This window comes from Hemicordylus capensis, chromosome 5 (genome assembly GCF_027244095.1).
Source record: "Hemicordylus capensis ecotype Gifberg chromosome 5, rHemCap1.1.pri, whole genome shotgun sequence".
In the NCBI taxonomy this organism is placed as follows: Eukaryota; Metazoa; Chordata; class Lepidosauria; order Squamata; family Cordylidae; genus Hemicordylus; species Hemicordylus capensis.
Window position 1 is genome coordinate 182,862,570 of NC_069661.1, and position 12,647 is coordinate 182,875,216.

The 12,647-nt window shown below is 41.0% G+C and overlaps 1 protein-coding gene across 4 annotated transcripts in view; it reads right to left on the reverse strand.

Moving 5' to 3' along the window:
- The window catches only part of LRIG3 (leucine rich repeats and immunoglobulin like domains 3), an 85,309-nt gene that overhangs the window by 14,931 nt on the left and 57,731 nt on the right, over positions 1 to 12,647 (reverse strand). For all 4 annotated transcript variants that reach the window (XM_053258600.1, XM_053258599.1, XM_053258601.1 and 1 more), the window contains 7 exons: positions 11,582 to 11,725; positions 11,201 to 11,344; positions 10,630 to 10,773; positions 6,906 to 6,986; positions 5,373 to 5,444; positions 5,025 to 5,096; positions 4,257 to 4,420 (listed from right to left, as the gene is read on the reverse strand). In XM_053258600.1, the coding sequence (XP_053114575.1) occupies positions 4,257 to 4,420; positions 5,025 to 5,096; positions 5,373 to 5,444; positions 6,906 to 6,986; positions 10,630 to 10,773; positions 11,201 to 11,344; positions 11,582 to 11,725 (821 nt within the window). The remainder of the gene's footprint in view (positions 1 to 4,256; positions 4,421 to 5,024; positions 5,097 to 5,372; positions 5,445 to 6,905; positions 6,987 to 10,629; positions 10,774 to 11,200; positions 11,345 to 11,581; positions 11,726 to 12,647) is intronic.

Sequence of the window (12,647 nt, forward strand, 5' to 3'; positions counted from 1 at the left end):
CAATGTTGTTGTTGTTGTTATAGATATTGTCGCAGAATACAGGCTGTTCCCAGTAAAGCTGCTTTTTATAATTGGCTGATGGTGATTTCTGTGGCCCCTATGGTATTTAGGTGCTCTTCAAGGTCTTTTGGAACTACACCCAGGGTGCCAATTACCACTGGGATGATGATGATGATGATTAATTTGATTTCTATACCACCCTTCTAAAAATGGCTCAGAGCAGTTTACATATCGAGAAATAATAAATAAATAAGATGGATTCCTGTCCCCAAAGGGCTCACAGTCTAAAAATAAACATAAGATAGACACCAGCAACAGTCACTGGAGGTACTGTGCTGGGGGTGGATAGGGCCAGTTACTCTCCCTCTGTTAAATAAAGAGAATCACTACATTTAAAAGGTGCCTCTTTGCCAACTTAGCAGGGGTGCCTCTTTGCCAAGTTTGCTACCCACAGGCAACTGAAGATTTGCCGCCCCTTGGCAGCTCTTAAATGATTAGTCTTCCTTCTAATTGATATCTCTCACCTTCTTTTCCCTGCTATTTTGCCCCTCCAACATCCCCTCCACTTGGCAATTTTGAAGGCCACTGTGCATGCCCAATGGGCCTCTGCATGCATGAGTGGTGGCCTCCAAAATGGCCACCGCCATGGGGTGAGGCCCTGAATTGGCCGAAGACTGCCAGAACTAGGCAATTTGAAATATAATGGAGGCTGGTGGTGGGTGGGGGAACAACTGAAGACCCTCCCCCCCATGGCCTCAGAGAAGCCCCCGGAGCAGCAGCGGTGAGTTCTATTTCTGTTTTAAAACAAACAAACAAACTCACGAACCCCCAAAACCTGAACGGCGGTGTGTGTGGCGTTTGAGGTACACAAAAGCAAACATGCCCAGTCCGGTTTGAATCCAGTCCGGACTCAAACCAAACCAGGCAACTCAGTTTTGTGCATACCCCTAAAGGATACAGTAGAGGATTACGTGACAGATGGCTTCAACAGCTCCAGAACCACAAGGACAATTGCACTTCATAAAAGGAATATTCTTGTCCAAAAGTGCTGAGGGAAGGGCATTAAAGTGGGTTCTGGAAAAGGCCCTCCAGTATTTAGGCACACTATGGGCTGTCCGCAGAGCACAATACCCCAAGACTACTAGCCTTCCCAAGAACCCATTTGCACAAGGATCCCAAAGGAATAAAAAAACAAAACAAAATACTGTTTTGACTCTGCACAGGACAGCCTACTCAAGATTCATAACTCAAGCAACTTGAAAAGCACAGAAAGGGGAAGGCTGGATGGGACCATATGATGGGGCTGTAGCTTAGCAGTAGAGTATCTGATTTGCATGCAGAAGATCTCAGGTTCAATCTCTAGCATCTCTAGGAAGGGTCAGGAATGACTCCTGTCTGAAACCTTGGGGAGCCTCTGTCAGTCAGTGTAGACTATACTGAGCTGGATTGAACAAAGGTCTGATTCAGTATAATGCAGATTCCTATGAAGCAGGAACAGACCTCCCAGTCTCCATAATGTCTTGGTATGCTGCTTTTGCATGCAGTGGAGTGTGAAAAATGAAAAGAAACAGGACTCTACTGAGTACCATGGACAATCTCTCCATGCACAGATGCTGTGCTACAACCACTGTTATGTCCATTCTGATTTTTTCATCTTTGATTTGTAAAAAGGCAGGGATGGAGGCTTTGGTTCACAGGCCAAAGGCTGACCTCTACATTATATCATGTAACAATCATACACAGAGATTATATAGAAGTTAACTTGTAGAACATTGAGATTATTTTGCATTTTGATATGGCACTCGGATTGTAAATTTTTTTTGAGTAATTGCTTTTGGGACTGAAATTAATCATCTTTTGATTGCTTTAAGAGGTACAAATTACATCAACTTTGAATTATAAAGACAAGGAAACCTGTAAGCACACACTTTTATCTTTGTTAAAATACCAATTTCTATTTTCTCAGCTTCTTTTCTTCCCAGAACTCTAACCTGGCATGTTGAATCGACTTCTAAAACCACACATACACAGAGTTTTCATTAAATTTAGAAAGTTGTGTGGTATTTTTCTTCTGCTGAGCAATCATTATAATGAACGCAAGCATGGGCATTTGAATTATGGTCATTCAGATGCCAGTTCTGAGAATTAAAAAGCACACTGTTTCTACACAGCAAATATATCTTTAAGTGACACTTCTCACTGAAACATTAAAATGATAACTAGGATATGAAGGAACAAAACATGTTTATTCAATTCAGTAAATTTTTTCGGCTCACTAAAGAGAACTGAATTTTGTCCTCCTGTAGATGCTGTGCAATAAATTTTAATAGCAAGTCTTTCAATTAGACACTAGGAATTTATTTTTAAAACTACGAAGAAGCAAGATTGTGTAGATGTTATAGTTCCATATTATGGAAGCTGTGATGTACTGCAATTGGGTTCTCAACAGCTGAGTACAACAGCTTCTAACTTTGGTTTAACTGTAAGAATGACTCTTTTTGGTGGCTTAGTTTCTCATTTCGAAAAAAATGGGGTCAATTATGCTTCTTGACCTACTGTTTTCATTGCCTTTATTTTACAGCTTTACAGAGCAAGTCACAGTTCTTACAAAGGATGCACTTTTTCTCCCTGTTATCCATACATAAATCAATTTGTTTTAATGTTTGAATGTGATTGCAACAGTATACAAAACTGCAGCCTAGATTTTGCTCAGGGACTAACTATACTCATTAACTGTGACTGTGAAATTGCAGTTTTTATAGTAAGTCAGCAATGAAGATGTTTACAAACAGAGACAAAATTATAATCAAAATCTCAGAACTGAACCTCCCAATATCTAATATTATTATGCTCAATAAGTGAACACAGGAACATAGGAAGCTGCCATATACTAAGTCAGACTATAGGTCCATCTCGCTCAGTATTGTCTACACAGACTGGCAGCGGCTTCTCCAAGGTTGCAGGCAGGAATCTCTCTCAGCCCTATCTTGGAGATGCCAGGGAAGGAACTTGGAGCCTAGATGCTCTTCCCAGAATGGCTCCATCCCCTAAGGGGAATATCTTACAGCGCCCACACTTCTAGTCTCCCTTTCGTATGCAACCAGGGCGGACCCTGCTTAGCTAAGGGGACAAGTCATACTTGCTACCAAAAGACCAGCTCTTTTCCCATGGGCAAAGGAAATTTCCCATGGGCAAAGGAAATTTACTTGCATAGGATATCCTAGCAGAAGATTTCCTAGCTTTGAGGAACATCTGTTGGAGAAGCTCAGAAACCTCCCATAAGGATGATCCTTCAAGCTCCATAGGTGCAGCTTGTGAACACTGAAGTGAAGGATCCTGCCCTGGTGTTGTGTCAGGACAGCTAGTGTGTCAACGATGGGGCAGAGGGAAGCTTCTTGCCAATTGCAGAACTCTGAGAAATAGGTGTGGTGTTATCTGACTTTTGGAAATTTCTATGCATCAGTGCACAGGGAGGAAGTGCATATATGAGACATCTTTTCCACTGATATGAAACTATCTCTGGGGAAATTCAGACACACCTGCTATGGAAAAATCTATGGTACTTCTAGATTTTGCAACCCAGTCTATTTTACAATGGCCTCAGTAGCTGAAGATGCAGGAGAGGTGGCCCATGAATGGTCCTTTGGCTATTGCTATTTCATCTGACCCGTTCAGGCATTGCCATCAAATTCTGATGCAGAGTTACATGAAAAATATAGTGATGGAGACATCAAACCCACAAGCTCATTGCTAGGCAAAATATATCTTTGGGAGCTGCTTGCAGTCTCCTGGTCAGGGGTCTACTCGTGTGTCGCTGCATGCCGCGGCGGCACACGAGCAAAACAATGAGGTTAATGGAGTGCTTGCTCTGTCAACCTCATTTAAGGGGAGGGGGAATTAGGTGGGCTAGCCGCCTTGGGAACACTGGGCTCACCCGCGAGCCCAGTGGTTCCCACGATCCCTGGAAAGTGAGCTAAGCTCCCTTAGCCCGGTTTCCAGTGATCGTAGGAATAGCCTCATTGTGTAAATATGCAGTACATGAAATGAAGTGATAAAATGTCACTCCTCATCTGAAATGAAACAATGAATCCAATATCAGCAGATCAAACCCATAAAAAGTAGAAAGAAAATGAGTATTTTAACAAAAGATTTAAGTCCCACAGTATGGGTAGGAAAGAAAAGGCTTGTTAAATCTTTTCTAAAACAACCTTCAACTTTAAAAGCCTAAAGGTGATAAAAAGGTCTTTCAAACTTACCACACACAAAACCTTCTAGGCTGACAGCAAAAATATTTCTTCCTTTTAGTATCTGAGGGTGGGCACAAGTGGCATTTACAAAAGTCTGAAAGTTATTGTCTACCAGCCATTCTGGCAGCCATTTTAGCTGGCAATCACACAAAAGGCTTGATGTGTTTAGGTACCTAGAAAAAGCAAAACAAATAGGAATGAAATTGTTTCATAATAAATGAAATGAAGTCAGCAGTATTAAATTAAAAAAAATTAAACAACAAAACTGACACACCAGCCTAAGAAAGTGTGCAAATCTGGTGTTTTCACAGGAAAGTGAAGTTACTTGGTCAAGCTACTGTACCCTTTTCCTATCCTGCTTGCTCCTTCAAGATCTGCTCATTTCAGTTTACATAAATCGATAATGATATAAACAAAAGCTTACCAAGATATTATACAGTTACAGATAATTTCTTGCAAAAACATCAACAAGAGCAATAGGTAACCAAGGTAGCCCACCACAAGAAAACTGCATATGCCACTTTATATGACTCTCTAGGATATAATATGCAATAAATTTTTCCCTGGAATGAGGGATACCTGTGATTCTCAGAATCAGTCAACAGCATCTAACTGTTCCTATGTTACTATACTACTACACAGGTAAGCTACTCTAGGCAGAGATTTGCTGTACAGTTTCAAAATAAATGTGGAGTTATTAACATTGTTGCCTAACATTACGGTCATTTCGAAAGCAAATATACAAATGCCATATAAAAGCAATAGAGACATACTTACAGTTCTTTAAGTTTCTTCATTTGTGAAAATGTGTTTCCTTGTACTGACATTATTGCATTGTTACTTAGATCTCTGGGGGCAAAAAAGAAATTAGTTTCATTAATGCAAACAAAGGTAGTTCAAATTCTAATCCTAGCTTTCCTCCGTCCCCTTAAAATATCAGCTTGTATATAACAAGAACCAGCTCACATTCACATAAAATGTAGTAATTTGAACTTATTCCTTAGACAGAAATTATGGTGGGGGGATTCCTTCCATAGACTAAGTTATGCAACCCTATACTGAGTTGCAGATGAGTGTTGTTCATCTTAGCAATTGTTTGGTTAAAGATCATTTTCAACTACTTACAGGTGTTCAAGTGCATCCAAGCCAGAAAATGCTTTCTTGGTAATTGACCTAATTCTGTTTCCTTGGAGAAGCCTGGAAACATAAACACATTTTAAAAAGATTCAATAGATTCAAACAGAATCAATAAAATAGGTGCATATTTGAAACCTGCAAGACATTCCCTTGTCAACTGTTTTTCGGCACATTTTACTGCACTAAGACTTCACTTTTTAGGCCAATCATTACAAGTTATTTCATTCCTAAATAGATACATTAATTCTACTTCAATTCTTAGATAGATGAAGGCATATTTGAAGTTGTTGAATGTATACAACTTGGTAAAGAAATTATTTTAGGAATAAATGGAGGCCATCTCTTATTTCCACATTTGGGCATTTTGAAGGGTATTTTTGCATTCTAACCAAGCCATTTCAACTAGATGCTGGATTGCCTTATCAAACACTGCCGGTGGGCACCCTTATTATGCAGCCTTTCAATAACACAGTCCCCTTTAATTTCTATCATGAGTAAGTTTGGTCCTATATGAAAGGTTTTGAAGGACTGATTATATGACACTATGCATAATTTACAAGCATCTCAAAATATTTCTTGCATCAGTCATGGTTAGTGCACTTTTTTGTCTTTAAGGAAAAAAAGATTAATTGAAGGGCAGCACATCAAGGAAGAGTGTGTAAAATTAAGGCAGCTCTAATAGCAATCATTAAAACATCCTGGAAATTTCTGCTTCAAGGTTTCATAGCATGCAGTTATTTCTGCTTGTTTTGCCTCCACCCTAGCTAAATTCACTTACTCAATACTCTGTTCATCTACTATAAGCTAAATAAAGCAAATGAGCTTGATTAACTTACTTTCAACCGACCTTGAACTCTTAAAGTTTCAGACTCAGGGGAGTAACAGCAGGAGAGAGGGCATGCCCTCAACTCCTGCCTGTGGGCTTCTCAGAGGCATCTGGTGGGCTACAGTGTGAAACAGAATGCTGGACTAGATGGGCCTTGGGCCTGATCCAGCAGGGCTGTTCTTATGACTACAGGAGACTGTTTGGTAAAAGTTAGCACAGAACAGTTGGTGGCCTGCAGATGGCTGACAACCAGCCCATCAACAACCAATCTTACATCCACCTTAAAGATGGCTGACAACTGGCCCATCAACAACGAATGACCTCAGGCTTCCTGCCCTTCAATGCTTGGCTTTTAACTCTCCTAATCTATGAGGCTGTTCTTACATAAAGCCTAAACCAAGCTAGGGATGCCCAGTGTGGGTTAGGCTGCATGTAAGAACTGCCAATACTGGGCCCAATTCCGGAGGGCCAGTGCCGCAGTGTAGTCATCTGTGGCAAAATTAACTTTAAGCAGCTTTTGCCCACCCAGGAGTGCTCTCACTCAATCATAAGAATAGGCTCTATATATTTTTGTGGGTAACATAACTGAAAGGACAAACTTCCTTGTCACTTTGCTCATGGCCATGCTTAGCTTAAGTCTCTTAACAAACATTCCAGAATCTCAATTTGGAGACACAACAGCAATTTGTACTTACAGCCATCTAAGTTTGTCAAGTCCAGAGAAAGCACCATTCATATCTTCAATTGTCCATGAAATTTCATTGTTTTTAAGATCCCTATTTGTGAGAAGAGGAAGAGGTTGAACATTGTATACATGGAAATAATATACATGTATATATGATTTTTTAAAATCACAATAGCAATCTGAATTTTTTAGAAAAACCCAGCAAGAACCCAGCAGTACATTAAAACGTAGTCTAAACGTAGTCTGAGGATGTGGACAAGATCCTGGGCAGTGTGCGGGCGACTTCGTGCGCTCTTGACCCTTGCCCTTCATGGCTAATAAAAGCTGCCAGGGAGGGGACAGGTAGATGGCTAGAGGTGATCGTTAATGCTTCATTAAGGGAGGGCAGGATGCCATCATGCCTCAAGGAGGCGGTGGTAAGACCTCTATTAAAAAAGCCCTCCCTTGATCCCTCCAACCTGGACAACTATAGACCTGTCTCTAACCTTCCCTTCTTGGGCAAGCTGATGGAGCGTGTGGTGGCGTCCCAGCTGTAGAGGGTCTTGGATGATACGGATTATCTGGACCCTTTTCAATCTGGCTTCCGCCCCGGGTATGGGACTGAGACTGCCTTGGTCGCTCTAGTGGATGACCTATGCCGGGAACTAGACAGGGGGAGTGCGTCCCTGTTGGTTCTGCTGGACCTCTCGGCGGCGTTCGATGCCATCGACCATAGTATCCTTCTGGGCCGCCTCTCGGGTATGGGAATCAGAGCCACTGCGTTGCAGTGGTTCCGGTCCTTTCTTGAGGGGAGGGTCCAGAAGGTGGTGCTGGGGGACTACTGGCCTGTGGGGTCCCGCAGGGTTCGGTCTTGTCCCCCATGCTGTTTAACATCTACATGAAGCCACTGGGAGAGGTCATCCGGGGATTTGGACTGAGTTGTCAGCAATATGCGGATGACACTCAGCTCTATCTCTCCTTGTCATCTGATCCTAGAGAGGCGGTGGATGTCCTGAATCGGGGGCTGGAGGCCGTGATGGGTTGGATGTGGGCTAACAAACTGAAATTGAATCCGGATAAGACGGAGGTACTGTTGGTCAGTAGGAGAGCCAATTGGGATGAGGAGATTTTACCGGTTCTGGATGGGGTTGCACTCCCCTTGAAGGAGCAAGTACGCAGCTTGGGGGTACTACTGGACCCGGCTCTGCTTTTGGAAGCTCAGGTGGAGGCGGTAGCCAGGGGTGCCTTTGCACGGCTTCGGCTGGTGCGCCAGCTGCATCCCTTTCTCGCGAAGGCAGATCTGGCCACGGTTACCCACGCCTTAGTCACATCGCGGCTGGATTACTGTAACACGCTCTACGTGGGGCTGCCCTTGAAGAATATCCGGAAACTGCAGCTAGTGCAAAATGCGGCAGCGAGGGTTTTATCCGGAGCTGCCTGTTGGGAACATATCACCCCCATTTTGAAAGAGCTGCACTGGCTGCCGGTTTGTTTCCGGGTCCAATTCAAGGTGCTGGTTTTGACCTTTAAAGCCCTAAACAGTTTGGGGCCGGGGTATTTGAGGGACCGCCTGCTCCCAAGGGTTGCTGCCTGCTTGACGAGGACATCTGAGGGGGCCCTGCTCTGGGTGCCGACAATGAGGGAGGCCCGGCTGTCGTGCACTCGGGACAGGGCGTTCTCTGTTGCTGCTCCTAGACTCTGGAATGCTCTCCCAGTGGCCATTTGTTCCTCGGACTCCATCACAGCTTTTAGAAAGCTTTTAAAGACTTGGCTTTTTACCCAGGCTTTTACATAATTGTTTTTTACTGCTGCTTTTGTGTGTTTTTATCTGTTGTCTTGTTTTTATGCTTGTTTTTAGCTTGATGTTTTTACTGCTTTTTATTGTATGTTTTAATTTTTGTAAACCGCCTTGGGGTTTTCTTTTAACGAAAGGCAGTATAGAAATGTAAAAATAAATAAATAAATAAATAAATGTTTCAGCCAGGAGATCAGGTACTCTTTCAAAATATGGCTTTCAAAAGGGGCATCTGCATGTCATAAAGAAAAATGAGGGCTGTGAAACTGGTTTAACGGTTGTGTCAATGCATTACAGTGGTAGCAAATGTAAAGCTCTTATTATACACCAGCTACTTCCTGATAGAAGTGGGATCATATCATATGCTGGAAAGCAAAAAGGGAAAAAAAGAAAAAGAAAAAAAAGATTCTAACTACAGAAGCAGCAGAGCAAAAGCAAAAAGGGTTTAATACATCAGGATACTTAGTTGAGTTTTACATCATACAATATCAGCCCAATATGGAGGCTCCCCAAGTGATTTTTGTGACATAAAAAATGTGGGGCAACAATAGTGAGTGAATGGCTGAACACAAACTTGAAGAAAAAAACTCATCAGAAAAGTTGCTAATGTAACTAGTAACCCAGGCATTTGAGTGCATCTTTCCCGTGATTACTATTACTATTAGGAATATTTATTTGTATACCACCTTTAAGCTGAGGCCCTTAAGACACTTTACATACAATGAAAAAAAAACCATAATGGGTTTCTGGCTGTGGCTGCTGCTGGTTCTTACTTATACTGGTGGTCAATATAAATAATTCCCCAGGGCATCTTTCACACAGCTTTACCACAAGTTTACTGTGCTGCTTTACTGCAAGTCTGAAGTTGACCCAAAAAACTGATGCAAAAAGTGGATTTTTAAACTTTGGATATAAATCAGGCTACACTCTAACGCGCAATGAAAAACCCGAATCTTGTGTGAAGTGCTCCCTGATAGCTCGCAGGGATTTCAGTGTAAATCTGGCTGATATATGAATGTATCCATTCCACACCTCCATGTGAGCTAAATGCCCTGTGTGAAAAATGCCCAGGAAATGGCCTTCAGGAAGAACCTGGCACCAGAAGACAGCTGCAGGGGTAAGGCTTCTCTTCTTTCGCACTGCAACTGCAAGGGCCGTTTCTCTTTCTCGACGCCAGCAGTAAGTGGCAGCAATGAGCTTGGAGGATGATATACCAATAGTTCTCAAACCCATCCCAGATGTTTCGGCTACTATGGGAGGCCAATGTAAAAAATGTATTTTACACTGTATAATATTTTTTTCATACTGCTTTTCAACAGAAAAGTCCCAATGGCATTAAGATGGCTTTATGTCCCAAAGGGATTCTGAGTCTATTAAGAAACACAAGACACCACTAGCCATAGCCACTGTGTGTGTGTGTGTGTGTGTGTGTGTGTGTGTGTGTGTGTGTGAGAGAGAGAGAGAGAGAGAGAGAGAGAGAGAGAGAGAGAGAGCAAGAGAGAGAGCGCTGCCTTGGATGGGGCAATTGCTATCTCCTTAGTAAATGTAAGAGCACACTTTTAAAAAGTACCTCTTTGCCCCAAGTTAGCAGAGGGAAATTGTGATTGTGGCCTAGTTTGAGCATTCTTATTGATCTGACAGCGTTCGCTAAGAAAAGATTATTCATTTAGTATTCTGTAAATGTAATAATCTGAAATGTGATGTAATAAAATAAAAATTTAGTTCCTTAGCCATCAAAAGTAAAAGCAAAATCTATTTCTATATCAACCTTATCAGGAGTTGATTGCAAAAATTTACCTGCAAAAAGATAAAAAACTTGGGATAAACAACCTGAAAATAATTCATATTAAGCAGGATGCATTATCATCTAGATTTCCTATGTGTTCTTCTAAATAAGATGCATAAACAGGAAACCAGTACTTTTTTTTTTTGCCTTTAAAGAAATCCCTGTGCAACTTACAAGGTTTGTAAACTGGATAGTCCCCGGAAAGCACAATCAGCAATGTAGCTCACTTTGTTGTTACCAATGTTGAGCCGCACCAGTAGGCTTAAACCAACAAAACTTGAATCCTCTAATCTTGCCAAATGATTGTAAGTTAAGTCACTGAAAGTTTGAAAAGGGGGGGAAATAAGTTTGTTTTCATCATTATTAATAGGGTATTCAAAGTATATACAGACTCAGCTTTTAAATATTTTCAGTATAATTATTTTTAATATATTGTGCATCATTTCCCATTACTCATAATACGTTGCAGAATGGGTTTCATTCATTTTAAAAGTATAGTAACAAGACTAATATAACTGCTACAAAATGTAACACAGTTGACTCTAATTTTTCAGAACAAATTATTAGTATATTCAACACACACAAACACACACACACACACAATCTGATGCAATGTTGGAAACTCGTTATGAAATAGTCACAGATCACTGTTAAGTAGCCCAGGCTTTGGCTTGTACCTTGCTCTAATAACTGGACTAGAATAAAAATAATATTAATATACATATTTTAAATAACTTCTACTCACAGCTCACGGAGTTTTTGGCAAAACTCCCAGGCATCAGGGCTGATCCTACTGATAGCATTTTGGCTAAGATGGAGCTCCTGCAACATCAGCAAGCCATAAAGCCAACCTTTGGTAATCTCTGCTAAATTGTTATGATCCAGGTGCCTGTACACACATAAATAAAACTCAGGTTTCATATGCAAGCATTATCAATTTTTGAGCTATCCTTTGCATAGTAAAGATATCAAGAGATTCTCTCTACTGAAAGGGGATGCCAAAACAGTTTTACAAGCCAGTGATTTATGAATTTATATATTGGGACCACCGCTTGATTTTCAGTTTTCAAACAAGCAATACAATTCAAAATGGTTCTTACTGAAGACTATGAAAGCACACACTTACAGTATTTCCATGTTACTTAATCCCCAGAAAGCTCCATCCATGAGCCTAGATAACCCATTTCTCTGTATTCCTAAAGATTTCAAAGAAGGGAGTCCTTGAAACGTAAGCCCATCTATTTTTCTAATTTTGTTACGGTTCATCTCTCTGCAAACAAAAACAAAAACAAAAAATGTAAGTGTGTCTGTTTCTATAACATATTGGGCTTAACTTTGACCACTTCTTATCAAACATGCAAGTTGCCACCCAGTCTTGCTACATCCAACTTTTGTAAGGTCATCTATCTTTGTGTACCTGCTGCTAAAATCTGTGTTAATCCTTGTTCTAAAAATCTGCAAACTTGTGCCTGGTTTTTTATGCCTGCTATCCTGATCACCACTCTTTAATTGCCTCTATAATTACTTTATTATTAAATCTTATCACTTGCTCTCATCTGCTACCATACTCCAAAACCAATATAAAGTGACGCCCTTTACTTTTCTGTTCTTCATATTTCCCTCCATTCTGTTGCTTCCTCTGGTTTGCACAAGCACCTTTATCATCCACTCAATGAGGTCATTCACACAATCAAAAACTGTGTTCTACCCAAGTTTGGGAGCTGTGGGTGCTCCCAGTTTTTGGTTGTGTGGAAGGAAGGTAGGAGGAAAACCTGGGTAGAAGAGATAGTGTGGAAGGAAGGTACAAGGAAAAACTGGGTAGCCTTTCCTCCCACCTTGCTTCCACACAACCAAAAACTGGGGGCACCCACAGCTCCCAACCCTGGGTACAACATATACACATATACATAAACTTTATTATGGTTTATGACCAGTGCAGAAACATAAAAAAGAAAAAAGTAACAGTATAGTTTTACAAATGTATATACAGTATACAATGTATGTATACAAATGTATATACAGTATACAGTAACATAGTAAGTTATTTCACTATGTTAATCTTTAAATGTTTCCACACATTCATCGCTGTTAGACAGAACCTAGCCACGTTACAGGTAACCTTGGTTTGATGGTTTGACAAAAGGAATGAAATGTATACTTCATCTTCTCTGCCTGGTATGTCCTTAATCAGT